The 20,953-nt window shown below is 51.1% G+C and overlaps 1 protein-coding gene across 3 annotated transcripts in view; it reads left to right on the forward strand.

The window, feature by feature from the left end:
• Window positions 1-20,953, forward strand: part of KAZN (kazrin, periplakin interacting protein) — a 463,767-nt gene that overhangs the window by 339,126 nt on the left and 103,688 nt on the right. For all 3 annotated transcript variants that reach the window (XM_059913777.1, XM_059913793.1, XM_059913787.1), the window contains one exon: window positions 672-863. In XM_059913777.1, coding sequence (XP_059769760.1) covers window positions 672-863 — 192 coding nt within the window. The remainder of the gene's footprint in view (window positions 1-671; window positions 864-20,953) is intronic.

A 20,953-nucleotide genomic window follows, 5' to 3' on the forward strand; every position in this document is an offset into this window, starting at 1 on the left:
GCAGCTGCCTCCCACTAGCTATCTATTTTACCTTTGGTAGTGTATATATGTCCATGCCACTCTCTCACTTCGTCCCAGCTTACCCTTCCCCCTCCCCATGTCCTCAAGTCCATTCTCTACGTCAGAAGCTCTTTTAATTGGTCTCTAAGTGAGGTGAGCATCTCGGCCCGGGTATGCACTGTCCTGAGTAACACTGTCGCGTTGACTGTGCCTGGAGTCGACCAGGTCTGGGTTCACATCCCACCTCTGCTACCTACTCACTTTATGCCCTCGTGGAGTTTCTTAATCTCTGCGAGGCTTGACTTCCTAGTCTGTGAGATGGGGGTGAAGCATCCTGCCTCCGGAGGTTTTAGTAAACAAGGTAAAGCACGTAAAGCGTAACTGGGAGTGCTGCTGGCTTGAGACTGCAGTGCTGACCCCTGAGAGCCCTAGAGAGTGTGGTGGGAGGCAGGGAGTCCCACCGGGCGTGTTCTGCAGACTGTGGGTGGGGCCCAGGGCTGGGGCGGGGCCTCCTTGCAATAAGGTCGTTTGGGGGTTTTCCTACGCATAGTAGGACAGGCCCTGAACGCAGAGCAAACAGGGAAAGCCAAAGCACCTTCAAGCTGTCCCCAGAAAAGTGAGCGAGCGGGAGTCACCGTCCCCCGCTCTAACCGTGTGCCCTTCTCCCCTAGCACTGCTGCGGGAGGAAGTGTCCCGGCTCCAGGAGGAAGTCCACCTTCTCCGGCAGATGAAGGAGATGCTGATGAAGGACCTGGAGGAGTCGCAGGGCGGCAAGTCCTCCGAGGTCCTCGCGGCCACCGAGCTCAGGGTCCAGCTGGCCCAGAAGGAACAGGAGCTAGCCAGAGCCAAAGAAGCATTGCAGGGTGAGTGACAAGTCGGCGACAGCTCCCTCCCCTCCCTCGCCTGGGCCCCAGCTGGGGCCACAAGGACACCAGGAGCCAGGGTCCTGCCTCTGCAGGGGCAGTGATGCGGCCGCGGGAGTCTCCCAGCGCCCAGCCCCCCAGCCCAGGCTGCCCCTTCCTTTTTGGGTGGAATCCTGCGTCTCGCTGGGTCGGGTGCAGATGTCATTCCCTCCCGCAGTGTGACCGCCTGACGTTCTCCATCGCTGCCGGTCATGGGGCGCCTCCTTCTGAGGTGGGAATGGCAGGTAGTTATCTTTGCTGAACGAGGATGCTGACCCAGCAGCTGGGGTGCCTCTTACCCAGAGCTCTCAGGGTCCTGCGGTGCCTCCCCTCACAGGACAGTGCGGGGAGGCTGGGTTTTGTGCTGGAGGGCACATCCCTCCCCCACCTCCCTCACGCTCACCGCGGTGGGCTCTCCGGGGGGGGGCTCAGGCCTCTTCTCTCGTTGCTTGGTCTGCAGGAGCTCCCCTCTAAGGAGCGCGGCATCCAGCGCTGGGTGGGGGGAGGAGTTAGGAGAGACACTGCTTTAGGAGACAGGAAACCAGTGGGCCCCCGTGTCAGCTGCTTTCCTTAGAGCTGGCCTGGGGTACTGGCCGCTGCCATATCCATCTCTCCTGGGAGCCACCTGCCCGCACTGTGTCTCAAAAGGTTATTTGAGAAAGGTTGGAAGCCATCCCCTCCCAGTCCTCCAATGTGAAACGCTGGGGGAGAAAATATCTTGGGTGGGGTCTGCCTTGATCTCTTGAGCCCCTCTTAGTGTCTTTGATTCTCCTAGGGGGGGCAAGGGCAATAAGACTTGGCACCCTCCTTTCCACTTACCACTTACTAGAACGATAAATACTCTCTGAAGACTTCATTTCTGAGGCCAAAGCAGGTTTGTTCCTTTGGTTGATTTCAGGCTGCTGTAGCAAAGACCCCAAAACAGGGTGGCTTAAAGAATCTGTTTGTCTCTCTCTTCTGTAACCATCCCAGGGGGCATTTCAGGCTGGTGGGCATCTCTGCTCCCCTCGGCCTGTGAAAGATCCAGGGAAAGAGCCAAAATTCAGGGTCAGAGATTCCCTTTGGCAAGAGCGTCGCCACAGGGAGGGCTGGCCACCCTCGTCCCAGCTACAAGGCTAACTGGCAGGGAGGGAGAGGGGATTGTGCTGGATGGTTAGGCGGCTCTGTCCTTGTGGGCTTCCCTGACCAGAGGTGTGAAGTGAGCCGCAGAACACTGGCTAAGCCAGCTGTCTGTCCAACACCCCACCACCCGTCCCCCAGGAAGCCTGGGACGCCGGTGCGCCCTCACCCGGGTGCTCCAGCCCCTGTCTGCGTTCTTCCCAGCAGTACATGTTACTCTTAAAGCTGGGTAGACACTTTCCTGTTGGGGTTTTGTTTCCGGTGGGGGCCACCTAGACAGTGTTCTGGGTGGTCTCTTCAGGCCGTAGCAGGCAGGTGGTCCGTGTCACGGTGCAGCTGACGCCGTGTGATCAGAAGTCACTGTGCCAGGCACGCATGCTTTCTCTATGCAACCCTCCTGCGGTCCAGGCAGATCTATACAAGCTCCCTCCACTCCCAGCTTCCCGGGGGCCTTGGAACATCCCCACCCTTCTCAGGAAGGAGATCCAAGTCTCAGGAGTCTCCCATGGGCACGTGTTGCTGGGTCCAGGCCGTGTGAGCTGATGTCCTTTGGTCTCGCCAGGCTTCGCGATCCTGCAGAGAGTCGAGGCTGCCTCAGGAAGCAGCCAGACGCTGTCTCAGCCTCCTTTGCCGGTATTCGTTCCAGGACAGAGTCACCTGCCTTCTGTGTCCTGGGCCAGGGAAAGAATTCTCACCTGTATTCCCCCTTCTGGACCTGGGAGGAGGAGGAATACCTCTCTCTGCTGTTCCTGTGCCCAGGGGTATGGGCAGGGAGTGAGCAGAGGCTCATTTACCCACCGACTGCCCAGCTCCTGGGGCAGACGGCTCTCCAGACCTCAGTGTTCTGATCTGAGTGATGGGACAGTAACAGTGAATTAAATGAGGTTGTGTCTGTGAAGGCGGTAACCATGATGTGCACCCTCCTCTGTTTAGCCCACAGGGCACAGAGCTATGCAGGCATTTCTTCCCAACTCTGTGCTGTACGATTTCTTATCCATCCCCAAAGGTCTTCAGGGCCTTGCTCAGGGACCCAGAGATCCCCCAAAGGCGACTGCTTTGTAGGAACAATAATCTCATCAACAATGACTCGTCAGTATTCATTCAAGGAAAGCCTTATTGAGCACCTACTGTGTTCCAGCACTGTTCTGTGCACTTGGTCTACCATTCACCCCAGTCCTGCTGGAAGGTATTAACCCCTTTCACAGGTGGAGACAGCTGAATGAGGCTCAGGGAGGTTAAGTAACTTGGCCAAGGTGATAGAGCTAATTAGCAGCAGAGTCGGAAACTTTTTCCACTGCACTAAACACCTCATCTCCCCTCTGGATGAGGTCATGAGGGGTGAAGTTGGCCTGGACAAGAGAGACAGGAGGCCATCCTAGCTCAGTCAGGGGACAGCAGACTCTGGAGTCAGATCTGGGCATGAATCCCATCTCTGTCACTTACTAGCTGTGTGACCTGGGGCAAATTCCTTAACCTCTCTGAACCACAGTTCCTTTGCAGAAGGCAACAATAACAATACCTACTTTTCTTATAATTGAGGCCAATAGTAGTAGCTACTTCACAGGTTGTCATGAGGATTAAATGAGGTATAAAGTGCTTGGCCCAGTGCCAAGTGCCATTAGTGCAAATACTTAGTGATTATCTGATGAGACAGGGCTTGGCAGGCTTCCTCAGATCTGTTTGGAGATGTTGGTCGCCTGATTCCCATTTGGGGTAGCCCAGACCTTAGACCCCCTGAGCCCATCTAAGTTCAAGGTAGCAAGCACCTCAAGCTTCCTGCCTGGCATTCTACAAAGTCATAAATAAGATGCTTCCTCCCCAGCCACAGCACATGGTGAGTAAATTGCAGACAGATGTGGGCAGAAGGAGGCTGGGGCATGAAAAGGGATTTATATGCCCATAATGAGAAGGACGAGAATAAATGCACAAGCCAAGTACGCGGCAGATGTTGGGCAACACTTGTTAATAACCAGCGTCCCTGCGGTGGGAAAACGCAAAGCCCCCAAAGACTTCCACTCTGGCCGGTCCCCACCTGCCCACCCTCAGTCTTTGGTTTGGGGTTGGTTGAAACTGGAATTCTTCAGCACGTGAGAGGATTAGGAACTCAAGCAAACACGCAAACATTGATGGTTCCAACATCAAAGCAACGAAAAGAATTAAGTCTGGCGAGAATGGGGGTTTAGAAGTTTCCTTTGTTTCTGTGAGGACGAGTCTGGGAATGTTTGGTTTGGGATTCTGGTCTCCTCGTGAGTTTAAAGGCAGAAGCCCTGAATGACTGTTTAATAAGAAATGGTGTCGTCACGTGAGTAAACTTACCCCACAGTCCCTGCATGACCACAGCCCTACACCTGTGGTGAGCTTGTCGCCCGTGGGACCCCTCTGGGGTGTCTTGATTTCCCCAGGCCCCCTCAGTTGCATTGATTTCTCCAAGAATCAAGACATTACAGAAAAAATGATCATGAAAATTCGCTTCTTGCCTATTTTAATCACTTAATGGCATGTCGAATGTGTTGAGCATTCTCCCACAACAATAAATACTCCTTGAAAACGTAATTTTTAATGACTCCATAATGTTCTGCCAAATGGAGGCACCATAATTTATTTAGCCACTTTCCTATTAATGGACATTTAAGTTGTTTCCACTGTTTTCTTTTCATTCTTACTGTTACGTGACACTACACTATAAAGATCTGTGTAAATCTGTGTATTTTCTTAGGTCAGCATTTCTCAAACTTTCTGGTCTCTGGACCACTTTATACTCTTACAAAATTGATGACCCCAAAGAGCTGTTGTTTATATGGTTTAGATCTGTCAATATTTGCTATTTGAGAAATTAAAAACAAAAACGTATCTAAATCTTCAATTTATTTAAAAATGACAGTAGTAAACCCATTACATGCTAACATTATTTTTAAATGAAAATAATGTATTTTCCTAAACAAAAAGATTTGAGGGAAAAGAGCAGCATTGTTTCACAATTTTGCAAAAACTTTTTAATGTCTGACTTCATAGAAACTGCTGAGTTCTCGTTAACTACTCTTTCAGTCAGGCTACTATGATTTGTTGTTTTGGTTGAAAATCTAGCATCACACAGATGTGTAGCTGGAAGAGGAAAGAGTGTATTAATTGCCTTATTAGATAATTATGGATATTTTTCTTTGACTTCATACTAACTCACCAACTGGTAGTTTCTTAGAGGTTTGCTGAGTGTGGAATTATCCAGTGAAGGTTTTGTGCTCTGTTAGGATGGACAGAACCATTGGTCTAATTGGTACTTTGAACGGCTATTGTACCCACACATGATTTTTTGAAATCTAACATTGATCACTTGGAAAATATTGGTTCCCTGAGCAATGCACATCCTCCAAATCTTGGCATATTTCATTATCCAACATCAATAAGTCACATCTGTTAACATCACCACCAATCTCATTAGAAAAGTCTTTAAGTCTTGAGGAGCTGGTAAAATCATAGTGGCAGATCAGGTTTGCCCAAATTTGGATTTTTGCTCAAAAGTTCAAGTTTTATCACTGGCAACAAATACTGTCACTTGTTTTCCTAGAAGTAACAGGCTCACTTACTTCATGTGTTCACTTAGTTCAGTAGGTTGCCAGATACTATAGTTTGTACGTTGGCCCTTCTTTCAAGTACAAATGGTGAGCTACGAAAAAGTGGCTAGTTTATCTAGCAACTCAAACAGTTGCACACATGATTTTCCTTGAGACAGCCATTGTACTTTGGTATGCAGCAAAAGAACTTTAAGTGTACTTCCCATTTTATTAAAAAATATGTACTTGGGGATCGAGTTTTAATAGAATTAATTATTTTTACTGCTTCATCAAGGTTATTCTTAAGTAAAACTGTCCCCCCCCTTTCTTTCAACTATGAGTGCATTGTGTAAAGAACTCAGTGACTACTAATACAGTTTGATGCCACTGTTACGATTTCTGCTAAGATGTCAGCATTTTACCCCGCATTGCTTTTGCACCAACATTGCAAATACTAACACAGTAAAACAGGCAAATAATGTCAGAGTGTTATTATGAAAATAGTTTTCCTCTTGGACCCCCTGAAATGTTATTATTGGTGGTAGTGGTGGTGACAGCTAGCATTTCTGAGCACTTTTTATATGCCACACACTTTAGCTCCTTTAATTCTCACAACAAGAGTATGAGGTGGGCTGTGAATGTGCCAAGATTACACGGCAGTACCTGGTTAGGGCCAGGTTCAGACCTCAGCAGGGTGGCTCTGGAGCCCTTAGGTGACACTGGCAGGGGCAGAGAGGGCATTACTGCAGGGGAAATAGCTTGAGCAAAGGCAGGAAGGCCAGCCTGTGTATGGGGGTGGGAAGGTGGAGGCTTTGCATTCGGGGCATGGTGGGAGATGATCATGGTAAACCCCAAGGGCTGTACCCTGAAGTTCAGGGACATGGAGGTTTTGAGCAGGAGGAAGCAGTATGAGGAGTGAGGTGTTTAAGATGTTCCTATGTCCCTTTCCCACCCTCTCCTTGCCTTTGCAGCCTCGTCTCCTTCTAGCACGTGGATGCACATGTTATGTACATGTGGTTCCTAGATGTGCCTGTGGATCCTCTCCCTTCTTTCTCCTCTGAGTCTTTGCATTTGCTCTTCCTTCTCCCCCAGCCTCCTGATGGCCACTCTTCCTCCAAGTCCTGATTCAGGCTCTGCTTCCTCCAGGAATCTTTCTGGACCATCTCCACTTGATGGGTCCGGGGCCTGCAGTTGGCAGGATCATACCCCTTCACCCCCACGATGTCTGCATCCTAATTTCTAGAGCACATGAATATGGTAGTTTACGTGGCAAAGGAGAATTAAGGTTGTTAATCAGACATCCTTAAAATGGAGGGATTATCCTGTAGGCCCAGCGTAATCCCAAGGTTCCTTCAGAGTGAAAGAAGAGGCAGAAGAGTCAGAGGTAGAGAAAGTCAGAGAACAGAGGCTGGAGATTCAACGTGAGGACCCAATCCACCATTGCTGGTGTTGAAGGTGGAGGAAGGGTCCACAAGCCAAGGAATGTGCGTGGCCTCTAGAAGCCGGAAAAGACAGATTCTCTCCTAAGGCCTCCAGAAGGAATGTAGCCCTGCCCACACCTTGATTTTAGCCTCCTGAGACCCATTTCAGACTTCTGACCTCCAGAACTATAAGATACTAAATTTGTATCTTTTAAAGCTACTATATTTGTAGTTATTTGATACAGCAGCAGGAAGAAACTAATAAGGGCCCCTCCTCCCTGGATTTCACAGCCCTAGCTGCTGAGCTCCCTCAGGACCCAGCACACGTTGAGGGGCGTCTGTTTCCTGCCTGGTTTGCCACTTGCCAGGCTCCTGCAGGCACAGTACCCAGCACAGATCCAGCCTCGCCATCTGAACAAAGTCGATGATTGGTGAGCACGGCGGAGAAGAAATGATGCCCAAGTTTCCTCTCTTTAGCACAAGGAATAAGCCCTGTTGGGGCCTTTTCCCTGCCTCACAATGAGTCACCTGTCCTAGACTGAGCTCCTGGCAGGAACTGAGCCTTATGATTTAATCTGCTCATTCAACAAATGTTTCATGAAAACTTCCCCACAATAGAACCTGTGCCTGTGGCTCAGATAATTCAGAGGCAAGTGGAACCCAGGCCCTGCCCAGAAGCCCACAACATACTCAATGCAAGTTGGTTGAATAATATATTTTTTAATGACCAACCAGGCCTGCAGATAAGAATCTACGCCACAGATATTCTGCTTGAAGAGTTCTGGGGTGCAGAGAATGTCTTAGGAGTTGAGCAGCAGGGGACACCAAGTGTCCTTTAGGTTCCTAGCAGGTGTGGCCATGCTTTGGCTGCCATTGCAAGTGTAACCAGTCCTGCAGGCAGTGGGGTGGTAGGTGGCCTGAGTGGCTATTGAATAGAATGATGTGTTACCGATGCTGGGATGGCTCCGCCCACCTGCTTTTTTACACACACATCCTTGTCTCCAGAGCTGTGTGGGTTTGAAAAGCAACTTAATGTTTCCTGTTTCCCTTCCCACATCCGCACTCCACTCTTTGTCTCATTCCTTGCATCAAAGACTTGTTCATCTTCTGAGCAGTCTATCGCCCTGGGTTGAATTTACGTGCTCCTCTTCAATAAGTAAGTCATACATAGAAGCTTCCACTGTTTCTCAGGCCATCTAGCCTGATGCCCTGGGGGCTGCTGCCCCTCTGTCCCACAGCCCTGATGTTGAAGACGCTTAGCTGGTACATCTTAGAATTTGGTGGAAGCTTCCAGAGAGTTTTAACTTTACAGACAGAACATCTTCCTAATATACTACCGACTGTTTTTCACAGTTAGCAGATCCCCCTTGAAAGCTTCTCGGAGTCCAGATTTGATCCAGCTGAAAATAATCTATGGTCAGGTGGAAGAATTGTCCAGAATCTTTGCTGTTCTGTTGCAGCTCTGGCTGGGCTGTGTGTCTCTAGCAGGTTAGCTGCTTCACGTGGCAGCTGGATTCCCAAAAAAGAGCACATGCCCTAATGCACATGTTTCTTAACAGGTGTTTCTTTGGAGTAGTTTGAGATTTCCAGAAAAGTTTCAGAGTCCCTCTATGACCGGTTCCCCCATCCTCAGCATCTTAGATAGTGCAGTGCATTACAGGGATGCTTTTCAAGCCACTTCCTGCTTTATGTTTGCTATTGTCTCATTGGCCAGAGCAAGTCACATGACCAAGCCCAGCATCATGTGGGCGGAGACTCTGGAGGCTGTGGTTCCGGGGAGGTGGGGTTCGTTGGCAGCCATGACTGAGGATCTGCCACAGAGAGCATTTTAAATGGAATCATATCCAGAATCTGCTTAGAGTCCTGGTGTCTGTTGACTGACAACACACGGCATCGACCTTGTCCCTTTTGACTCCTTTGCTTTTCATAGGTTTTTGTACCCGAGTGACTGATGTCCTCTCTCTTCTCCCTGTCTGGGGTTTTTGTCCTGGGCCCTTGACTCTATGAGTTGGAAAGGCAGCCAGTCCAGTCCTGTCCCCCCAGGCCCCCTTTGTCACCCTTTCCGCCTGCCCAGGCCAGAATCTGTTCCATGGCCCCCCAAACAATTACCCTTTCTGGGGCCTCCTTCAATGCTTTGGGTCCAATTCTCAGTAGACTCCACTGTGTATTAATGTTCTGATTATCCTGAGAAAAGAGGAAGGACTGGTTAGTTTGAAAATACTCAAGACACCCTCCAGGACTCACCTCCACATATCTGATGCTTGTTTAGGAAGCAGGCACCAGAGCCCAACCTCTTCCCTATTCAGAAAAAACCTTGTACACCCATTCTACAGTTGGGATGACTGAGGTGTGAGCACATAGTAAATTGCTTTTGAGCAGTAATCAACTCAGCTAACGTTTATTTAGCACTTGGACTATGCCAGGCACTCTAATTGCTTTGCCTGCATGAGCCCATTGATCCTCCCAACAACGCTCATTAGGTGAGTGGTGTTTATTAGCCTCAGTCTCCCCATCTACAAAATGGGGCTGAGAGAGACTAAGGATTTTTCTAATCTCCTGGCTAGTAGACTTGAGAGCCCAGACTTGATCCCCAGTGACTCTAGTTTCCAAACCTCTGTTCTTAGCAGATACTCTTTTTATTCTAGGGGTCTTAGGGGTGGTTGTAGCAGTAGGGAGGAAGGGAGTGAAATCGGGAAGAGAGGAGAAAGAGGGACAGATCTGGGTTTGGAAGCCCAGCGTTCTTAGCTGTCACTCGGACCCCTTGAGGCACCAGGATTTGTGGATTCATTCTTAGTCTTTGCTCTGGAGCTTGTCGCAAGGACTAAAGGCTTCAAGGCTGGTCTCGGGGACACACAAGCCAGGAGCTTCTCTTCCCGACCTCCTCTCCCTCCGCTGCTCAGTGAACACACTTCAGTCCCAGGAAATGCCAGTGGCCTCGGCTGCCATATTTAAGAAGTGAGCAAGGGCTGCAGACCTTGAGCTGCTGCTTTTAGTTAATCCCCACTCCCCGCCCAGGAAGTGTCAGAGATTGATCGGCTGAGAGGAGGAGAACAGAGCGCAGTGTGAGAAAAGCCAGGTTCTTAATATGCCTTTCATAAGACATTGCCCAAGACCCTGTTCAACCCTGTTTGGAGCTGTGGCCTCTATCACTGTGCAGGCCCATCTTGCCGTGATGGGGTCAGGACATGGCCCTGAACCCGTGGCAGGAAGTAAAAGCCACACTGGCCTCTGTCCTGGGAGAAGAGCTTTGGTGTGAGCCAGGCCGGGGTGGGAGGGGGCGATGGTCTTCAGAGCTGGCCCTCCTTCTGGGGCAGCCATGGTGGGCACTGGCCCAAGGTGGCCATGGACACAGGGTCAGGTCTGAGAGGGACCGCCACTGTGATTCTCCTCAGCCCTGGTTGACTCCCCAGGGGATGCTGTCGTGGCCTCAGACAGGGATCTGGGGGTGGGCTTCCTTCCTGGAAGAGCTGCCCCTGATGATGGCTGAACAGGAGAGGGGGGAGCAGGACTCTGGGGGCCTTGAGCGAAATATGAGGTGTGGGTGGCAGACAGGGGCAGCACAGTTTCACTCAGACGTAGCAAGCCTTCTCCGGGATCTCCTGGGCTGGCCCTGTGCTGAGCCCTCCCCCCACCTCATCTTCACATTCTCCTCAGATCCGGCCCACGACATAGGTGGAGTTAGCCTGACTTTACAGTTGGGGAAACTGAGGTTCCAAGAGGGTCATACTGCATGCTGGTCTCAGTGTTTGGACTTGAAGTCTCATGCCTGACACAGATCCCTTCCTGCTGCACCAGCATTCAATTCTGATCAGTAGAAATTTCTTCAGTGTTGATAAAATCTTACGTAGAACCCCATTCACTTATTCATTCAACAAACACTTGTTGCGGTCCTCCTATTAGCCAGGCATTGTTCTGGGCCTTTGGGGTGTATCTGTGAGCCAAACAGACAGACCCGTTTCTCATGGATCTGCTGTGTAACAAACAGCCCCCAAATCTCACCAGCATTTTTCTCATGTCCCGTGATTTTGTGTGTCAGGGACATGGCAAGGTGCAGCTGGGCGATTCTTCAGTTCCACATGGTGGGTGAGGGTTGGGGGTTCTGCTGTGGGGGGCTGTTCCGCTGGAGAGTCCAAGACGGCTTCACTCATGTGTCTGGTGCCTTGGTGGTGTGTCTGGGCTCAACTGGGACTGACAACTAAAACACGCATTTGTGGCCCCTCCAGCATGGTAGTCAGACCTCCTCCACAGGCTCAGGGATCCCACAGAAAGGGTTCCAGGAAATCAAGGAGCAAGCTGTAAGGCTTCTTGGTCTCAGACATTACTTAGTGTCATTTCCGCTGCATTCAGTTGGTGACAGGCCAGCCAGACTCCACCCTATAAAATGCACGTATGGGAAGTATTATTGTGTCCATCTTTGCGAAAATACCATCTGCCACACGGGGAGGGAGAAGGCCAACAACAAACAAGGAACATAGAAAAACTAAGTCGTATGTGTTAGAAGATTGTCAATACTATGGGGACATAGAAATCGTACAGTGAGATGAGATAGGACCCAGCCATGCCACTCCTAGGTTTTCACTCACCTAGGAAATACATATATCTGCACAAAGACTTGTACACAAATGGTCCTAGCAGCTTTATTTGTAATAGCCAAAAACTGGAAGCAGCCCAAAAGTCCATCAACAGAGGAATGAATAAACAGACCAGTATATCCTACAGTGGAATCCCTCTCGGCAATAAAGCAACAAACTATCAGGACATGCAGCCACATGATGGGTCTCAAAATCATTATGCTGAGTGCCAGAGTCCAGAAAGAAAAAAGTATATCCTGTATGGTTCCATTCATGTGAAACTCTAGAGAATGAAACCGAATCTGTAGGGACAGAAAGATCAGTGGTTGCCTGGAGGGTGGGAGGAGGGGCAGGAGTGCGGCTTTCAAAGGGGAAGAGGAAACTTCTGGGGTGATGGATACGTCTCTATCTTGATTGTGGTGATGGTTTTACAGGTGTTTACGTGTGTCAGGTTATATCAAATGGTCCATGTGACATATGTGTACGTTATTGTACGTTATTTATTAGCAGTAAAGGTGTTTTAAAAAGAGGGTGCGGTGGCTTAGGAATCTTGAGCATGACGTGTTTTGGAGTGAGGGGCATTCAGTGCCCCACGGGCCACACTCAGGCAGTCTGCAGTTTAGCTTTCAGGCTGGCCTCAGCGGGTCACAGAGGGGACCCAGCCCCGGGTGGGAAGAGCCCTGTCCTATCAGGGCACCAACACCCAGGGCTCCTGGGCTCCTGGGCTCCAGAAACAGGCAGAGACCAGGGAGGTCCAAGGCTGCCACATGTGCCGTGGCCTGGGCTCCCAGCCCAGCTCTTTAAATAGGTCCAACGACACGGGCTGGCCAGTGGCTATGACAGAAGCTGCTCAAAACCAAGTGAGCTTCATGCCCAGAGCCTGACGTGGGGACACAAAAGGAGGAGAGGCATTTTTGGGCACTGAGCTAAACACTCAGAAGAATCTAGAAAGGAGCTTTCTGATTCAGCTCGAGGCCAGGTGCTATGGTAGGGAAAAGATGGAGGTTAAAATCCAATGGCTTGGGAAGTCCCTGGTGGTCCGGTGGTTAGGACTCCACGCTCTCACTGCTGAGGGCCTGGGTTCGATCCCCGGTCAGGGAACTAAGATCCCACAAGCCACGCTGCATGGCCAAAAATAAATAAATAAAATTTAAAAATCCAATGGCTCCATAATATTTTAAAAATTAATACTTATATTTAATGTATAGGTAATGAATACAATTTTTATATGTTCATTGAATATTTCCCTGGGCCAGGAATGCATGGGCTTTAAAGAATGATCTCAGATAGGCTTCACCATTTTTCTGTTGAGAAGGTTGAGAGCCAGAGAAGTGAGCTGCTGAAAGGTGGAATTTAAGCCAAGGAAGGTGTGCCAGGCTCTAGGACCTGCGGGGTATAGCCAGTGCCCTACACAGCCCCGTGGGGAGCCCGCTGCTGTTTGTTTCAGTGGTGAACAGGTTTTTAAATGATGAATCCTTTGTGATGTGCATCTCAGGGACAGGCTGGGCCTGTGAATCCGAGGCGCTGGGGCATGTCGGAGCGGGCCGTCCTGAGTCAGGGGTCCAGGGCTCTCCAACAGCATTGCCCTCAGCCTCTGTGGGCCTCATCCGGTGGGAGGGTCGGGCCGAGTGTTCTCATGAGCCCCTGTCGTAAGGTACCATGAGCAACATATACTACTCAGAAGGCAGGGGAAGATACCTGTGTGGGGGGAGGACAAGCCAACCTCTGAGAAAGCCAAGACAGCAGCCTGACGCTGCCCGCTGACTGCAGAAGCGGTCACAGAAGTGGTGCTGGTAACGGCGTGTCCCTGGGTCACACCAGCTGGGCATCTGACTGCCACCAGGCCTCCCACTCTCACCCCAGCCCAGGACCTATACCCCACTGCTAACCAGCAGCCCTTAGCCTCTGACCTTCACAGCCCCTGAACTCCAGAGAAGTTACTCGACCAGGACCTCTGCACCATGAAGATCTAGAAGAATCTTTCTAATTCAGGCCTTGCCAGCAGAGTGGTGCCCAAGGAAAGAAAGGTCTTTAGCAAGAACCCATGGGCTCAGGCAGAAGGAGGGGGATGGCCCAGGACCAGTCAATATCCCTAACCCCTGCCAAGCCCTCCAGGAAGAGGCTGGGCCGTGCTTCTCTCGGTCGGCGTTGGCTCCTGGCTGCCCTGAAGACGGGCCTGGTTAGATGCAGCTAGAGAAGCGCTGGTCAGCCTGGTGCTACTAACCCTTCTATCTCCCACCCAGTGTTCAGCGCTGGGCCCAGCACGTGGCAAGGGACTCATAAGCAGGTCTGAGATGAAGGTGGAAGATGGAAAGCAACGTGGAGCCTTTGGGACTGTCCCTTTCTTGGGGAGGTGGCTGTTGGCTCAGCAGTGTAAGGCCGGGAGCGCCTCGAGGTCGGGGCCTGAAGTGTGTTTGTCTCTGTGCCCCTGTGATTGTGCCACTCCTGCTGCTGAGGAGTGAGCAAGGCCGGGGAAGCAGGACAGAGCAGAGATGAGACGCGTGCTGGGCCCACAGGGCTGGCACCCAGTAGGGGTGCAGGAAATGGGCCAAGAGCAGGGGGAGGGCTCACCCCACGTGAATGTACCCGCAGTCTGTCACAGACCCGGAAGGTCCTGTGCGTGGGCAGCGCCCCTCAGCCTGGCTTTTCCAGTTACATGACCCGTTGGTGCCACCTCAAGCTCCGACCTTTGTCTCCTGCCAGGATGACCGTGGAGTCGTTGTGCTCCCTGCACCCTCCCCAGGCCAGGCGCTGGCATGAGTGGAGAAAAAACAAGGGCGCAAGCCTTTCTTTCCTCTTCCTGGTTCAGGTGACTGTAGACTGGGGGAGAATCACTTCCTTCAGGGGCAGAACGGGCTGGGGTGGCCCTGGGTGGCACGCAGCGGAGGGACGGACTGGGAGCTTTGGCCAGGTTCCGCCAAAGCAGGGCCATTTCCTGGCTGGAATTCCCGGAGGAACGTGGCTTTGGAGAACCGCCGCAGAGGCTGAAAGCTCACACGCTGCCCAGGCCCACTCGGGGACCGGCTTAGCATTGCCCTGCCAGCGCCAGCCCTCTCGGCCGCTCACCTGGGCAGGGCTGAGTGTCACCAGCGTCAGTTAAGCCTCGCACGCGCTGTGAAGTTGTGTTGGCGCCTTGCGGTCAGTTTCTGTTCCAGGCAAAGTCTGTCTCCCCAAGGGCCTCTCACCTCCTCCCCTTCCCAGCTGTGGCCTGTTCTTGCTGAAGCCCTTTTTCTTTCCTTGGTCACCGCACTTTGCTGGAGGGCCAGAATCAGAACGGAGTCAGAATGCTTCTTCTAGATGTTCATGGCCCAGAGTTCATAGGTGAGCGACTTCTCCAGAGTTTGGGAACTGCAAGGTCAATGGGTTTGAGAATAACACTCTTACTGGCCTGTTCAAGACACTGGGTCAGGATGGAGAGCAAAAGACGTGGCTGGTGGGTGATGTCCCAATTATCAAAAGCACCCGGCACCTTGATCCATATGATCATGGGGAGGAGGTTGGAGGTGTGTGATAACGTCAATGGGACTGTTTTGTCTTCTTTTCAGATGAGAAGGTGGTAAAATAGTTCCCCTTTCCCCTTTTTGGGATCTTCCATACCCACCAGTGAAGCTCCTGGAAATAGTCTTCTTCTTCTGTTGGATTTCTCTTCATCGGAGAGGGTTTCTTCTACCTATTCTTCTGGAATTCAGACACCCCCACCCCCGCACCTCCACCCCAGGCTGCCAGCAGACTTACAGGGCAGTTTCTCATTGGTGATTGATGGCCACCGAGCACTGTGGAGTTTGCGTGGGCTGGAGGCCCTGCTTGCTGTGAGGGCTGTGTGTGTGGAGGTGGCATTGCTCCCCTGCAAGTATGGGGGCTTTCCCAGGCAGAGGTGGGCTTTCTGAGCTGTTTCTAGAAGGGGGATATGAGGCCAAGGCACAGTGACCTCTGTTGCTGGTTTGTTAGTAGTAAGTGGAAAAGATGGTGAATAATTTGGGGGTGGGAGGTATAGGGAGAGGTCAGTGCCCCCAAGAGAGGGGGCTTCACCTCTGCCATGTTATGCTCTGCATGAGTGCCAAGAGCAGGGCAAGCAGAGGATTTCCTGTTCAAACCAAGCAATTACGAGATATTTATACAGGGAAGGGAAGGTGCCCTCTGTGGTTCTAGGTTGGGTCCAAGTTCTCAGGAAAGAAATGAATAGTGGAAAGGAGCTGTCCTTCACTGAACACCTACAATGCGCCATCAACCAGAAAAGCAAATACCTTGTGTAATCCTCCCCACCATCCTACAAAGTTCCTTTCTATTCTCCTTTTCTCCATGTGAGGAACATAAGCTTGGAGAGGTTGCATGACGTGCCCAAGGTCATATGGGTAGTAGAGCCAAGACTTGGCTTGGTGTCCCCTCCACTTGAACTTGGACAAGTTGCTCAACTCTCCTTCCCCATTGGTAGAATATCCCCATCAGTATCGTAATAGCGCTTACCCAGTGGTTGGGGGATTAAATGAGATGATTCATAGAAAGAGGTTGGAACAGTAAATATTTATTTATTAAATATCCGCTGCTCTTATTTTATTATTATTCTTTTACTAAGTTCAGAGTGACTGTATAATTTATTGTCCAAACTGGGAGAGTTTTTCAAGAAAAAGAGGGCCTATTAAAAGTTGTCCTGGGACATTAAGAGCCAACTGGGACTGTCCCAGACAAGTGGGATCTATAGCCCTTGACCAACAGACAGGATGTGAGTAAGTGGACAGGTGTCAGGCAGGTACTCCGGGTCAGAAGATGGTATAAGCAGAGGTGTTGGAGGGTGGGTGCTCAAGGTATACACAGGTGACCGTGAGGTGGCCAAGGGGCCCACCTGTCCTACCGGACAGGAGAAGTAACATCTCTCCACCTGCACCCTGACCCCATTGCCCACAGGGCACCCTTCCCCTTCCCCAGGTTCACCTGCGTGCTCCAAGGCCGCCCGCCTGGTCAGCAGTATAATTTACGAGGGCACCACAGGCCACTCCATTCTTTATGGACCTGAGAAAGATGTGATCTTTACGACAGAGAGGCATAGTATGACGTCTCAGAAGCCATTCCGATGCCCTGTTAGGCAGGAGGGAGCAGAGGTGGAGAAGGACGCTATTAAGTCACGAAGTGCATCCCCAGTTGACATCAGAGGAACAAAGCTTTCGGGTGGAGGCTCCAGAAGGAAGGATGTGGCAGGCTGGGGAGGGAGATGGGGTTGCTGGAGGAGACTCCTGTCTCCTAGCCTGCGTGGCTTCCATGTAAACCTCAGCAGGAGCACGTGAGGTCTTGACAAGGTGGGGTTTCCAGGCAACTGTTGTTACCCACCCACATGGACCCGGTGTCTCCCAGTGGAGCAAGGTGTTCCTGGGGGTTCAGGTTCCCAGAAGGGTCAGAGCAGCCTCCCCTGTGGAACAGGGAGAGAGGGGAAGTAGCCGGGAGCTGTAGGCCAGGCTCGGTGTGGGGAAGTGACATGCCCCAGCTAAGCTAGGAGCTGCATCCTGGACCCATATCCTTACTCCCAACCCTGAATGCTCACTGAAGTTCTTCACTTTTTACTGTCTGTTCCTAAAACAGATTTCTAAATTTTTTAACAGAACCTTGGACCCAGTAGAGCAGTTCTGTACATAAAGATCTTACCTCGAGAAGTATAGGCCAATCACCAATCTATGGATTGTAAATGCATATTTTTAAAATTAATGGGACTCCCACTAGCCTAATGCAGCCTTTGTGCAAATTAGAAAAAGGCATGTAGACGGATTAGGCAAAGGTGCCCCCCACTCCACGACATTGCACACAGGCCTACTGACCTGTATAGCCTGGTGACTTGGCGGGCAGCACCTGTGTGTGACCGCATTCCTAGGGGGTTGCAGCCCTGTAGCCGGGTTTGACAAGGGGGTAGAGAGGTGCCTCTGCTCCAGGTGGCTGCAGCCCTGCACTAAACTGTACAATTTGACAAGCAGAACACCAGCTGGATTTTACCTCCCACTCAGGTTAGCTACCAGGTACTTTTGGGCAGTGCATCAGCTGTGCAACTGTCCATGGCGGTCCTGGGTGTGAGTCATGGCCATCTTGGCTGGTTGTGGTTGGCATAAAGAACAATTCCCTCTTGATTTCATCTTAAGAATATTAAGGGACTTCCCTGGTGGCACAGTGGTTAAGAGTCTGCCTGCCAGTGCAGGGGACACGGGTTCAAGCCCTGGTCCAGGAGGATCCTACATGCTGCAGAGCAACTAAGCCTGTGCACCACAACTACTGAGCCTGCGGTCTAGAGCCCGCAAGCCACAACTACGGAGCCCGCGTGCCACAACTACTGAAGCCCGCGCGCCTAGAGCCCATGCTCCACAACAAAGAGAAGCCACCGTAGTGAGAAGCCCACGCACCAACTAGAGAAAGCCCACACGTAGCAACGAGGACCCAATGCAACCAAAAATAGAAATAAATAAATAAAATAAAACTTATAAAAATATATATATATATATATATTAGGATGGAAAGGTACGGCAATGCCTTTTTACTGAGTTTTATACCACAACCCAAGTTTGTTCAAACCGTGATGCCCCAGGTGTGGTGACCCATCCAGGGCACCTTTCTCACTTGGACAAAGGGAGAAGTGAAGCTCCTGTTAGAAGGGACTTATCCTGGACAGCCACCTGAGGTCCAGAATGGGGCCGTCCCCTGGAGGGAGTTAACGTTTATTGAACCCCTACTGTGTGCCAGGCTCTCTGCATACATGTCCCATTTCATCCTCACAGCCAGCCTGTGACATGGGTTCTTTTATTACCCCAACTTTACAGAAAAGGTAACTGAGGCTCTAGATGGAAGGAACTTGCGTGGGACACTCAGCTGGTTGATGGTGCAGCCAGGATCAGCACCCAGCCCATTCTGGCTTCAGACCCGACACTCTGACTATTGTACCATAAAGACCACACCTGTCTTTTGACACCTGAAGTTTCCCTGAGCCCTTAAAATGAGGGTTTGGGTGCAGGTGGGCAGGCTTGGGCTTGGGAGGATTGGGATCGGGCCTCTCGGCTTGTCCCCTCTGAGCCAGGTCTGCTGTTTTCAGCACCCTGAGACCCTGGAGGGGTGCCTGGCACAGGGGCCATCCAGGGATAGTGACCATGTAATGGCAGAGAGGGCTGGAGGCACAATGCCGGATCTTTCCACCACCTCAATTCCTAAAGACATCTTCCCGTAACCCAAGAGCCTGCCATGGGAAGTGCAGGTGCTGACTCAGGAAAAAGAAGTCCCAGTGAGTAACGACAGCCCACAAGGGCACCCTCCGGCCAGCACCCTTGGCCTCCTGCTCTGAGCTCTGTTGAGGCAGCGCCTGGCCCCGTGGCAGGAGCCTTGCAGCTTGTCCCCGATCATCGAAGCAGAAGGCCAGAGCATTCCTTTTGCTGGTTAAAGGCAGCAGGGAGCCTTTTTTTACTCCAGAAATGAGCAGGGCATGTTTCTGAGGTTTCTCTAGACACCCAGAGCGCTCCTTCCCCACCCAGGTGCCAGACTTTTATCTGGAGCACCGTTTGACTGCATTGTTCATGACGGGCTGGGTGGACACAGCAAGGCTGTACACCCCTTCCCCTGACCTTCACCCTGTCTGGGCTGCTCAGCTTAGCACATTCAGGATGGGCCCTGGACTTGGCCCCAGGGCTAAAAGAGGATGCAGTAGGTTAAGAAAGTGCAAATTAAAGCAACCCTGCGATATCACTGCTCACCTCTCAGATTGGCAAAAATTCAAATATCACACGACCACACTCTTTTGGCACGCCTGTACTCTCACACGTGGTTGGTGAAAACATTGGATAGCGTGACCACCGTGGAGGAAAATTCAGGTACAGCTAGCAAAATCACATCTGCATTCACCCTCTGACTCAACAGTCCCACCTCTAGGGACTGATCCTGAGGGTAAAACATCACGGATACTAAACAAGTTACTGTACACGCCATAGAATACATTCAAAGGCTTCAAAGAAGGGGAGAACAGGAAGCAAATCTTGAAGTTTATCTAGTAGATTTATTGACAGTACTTCTGGTGTGATAATCCTGGAATTATTTTGTTATTATGGATTAGAGCAAATGAGAAAATATATACTGTTAGGTACCAGGGTTCTGTCTGTGGAGAATGGAATATGGAATAGAGGAAGATGTGAGATTAGAGTTGGGGCATCAATATACATTTTTTTAAATTATTTATTTTTGGCTGCCTTGGGTCTTCGTTGCTGTGTGCGGGCTTTCTCTAGTTGTGGTGAGCGGGGGCTACTCTTCATTGTGGTGCACGGGCTTCTCATTGCGGGTGGCTTCTCTTGTTGCGGAGCACGGGCTCTAGGCGCACGGGCTTCAGTAGTTGTGGCACGTGGGCTCAGCAGTTGTGGCGCACGGGCTCTAGAGCACAGGCTCAGTAGTTGTGGCACACAGGCTTTGTTGCTCTGCCGCACGTGGGATCTTCCCGGACCAGGGCTTGAACCCGTGTCTCCTTCATCGACAGGCGGATTCTTAACCACTGTGCCACCAGGGAAGGCCTCAGTATACATTTGTGATGACATATGTTCATGATTTACAAGTCGTAACCATGGAAGGGCAAGAAAGCGGTGACCCACCCCCCGCGCAGTAGCAGTGCATACTCCTAGCACCTGCGGCTCTGTTTCTCAATGCTGTTCCCCATGAGAAGGAGCCAGGGCCCCTTAGACACCTGGAGGATTCCAGGTGTGGGGCAGTGAAAAGTAACGGTATGACAAGAACATCTTGTCGCTCTAAAAAGCAAGGATGCAGCCAAAGACAGATGGTCAGAAAGACCCAGGGGCTGGCCAAGCGCCAGGAACAGGTGTGACTCCTCGTTCGCAGGTAGGAAGCTAGTGTACAGTGATATTACTTCTCTTTATGAATATTTTAATATTAAAGCAGCAAATCCCGGAAAGTGCTGACCTGCAGCTTTTCTTGGTTGGCACATTCTGCGGGCCCACTTGGTGGCAGCCTGAGCAAGCGCTGACGAAGGAGCAAGTGGCCTCTTCGTGTGGTGGGGCTCCAGCACAGTGCCCCCCCCATCCCTCCCTGAATGGGGCTCGCGGGACCTCAAGGGGATAAACTGTTGTCGTCTTATTTTGATGTCACTTCAGGAAAGGAGCTCAACTCAGAATCTCAGTAAAGAGGCTGCTGTGTGCTGGGGGTAGGAGCCGGGGGCTCCGCCGGGCCCTGGCTGGTCCCACACGCCCTGCCCGCACTCACCCAGCTGAGTAGGTAGTAGGTCCTCAAGAAGCAGCAACTGCTCCTTTTCTCTATTCAGTTTAATCAAACTCACACTAACAGGCACTCTGCCAGGCATCAGAAATGCAGGTAGTCCTTCATTCCAGAAACATCGATTGACCCCTGGCCACATGCCAGGCCCAGGGCTAGGTGCT

Source organism: Balaenoptera ricei, chromosome 1 (assembly GCF_028023285.1).
Source record: "Balaenoptera ricei isolate mBalRic1 chromosome 1, mBalRic1.hap2, whole genome shotgun sequence".
In the NCBI taxonomy this organism is placed as follows: Eukaryota; Metazoa; Chordata; class Mammalia; order Artiodactyla; family Balaenopteridae; genus Balaenoptera; species Balaenoptera ricei.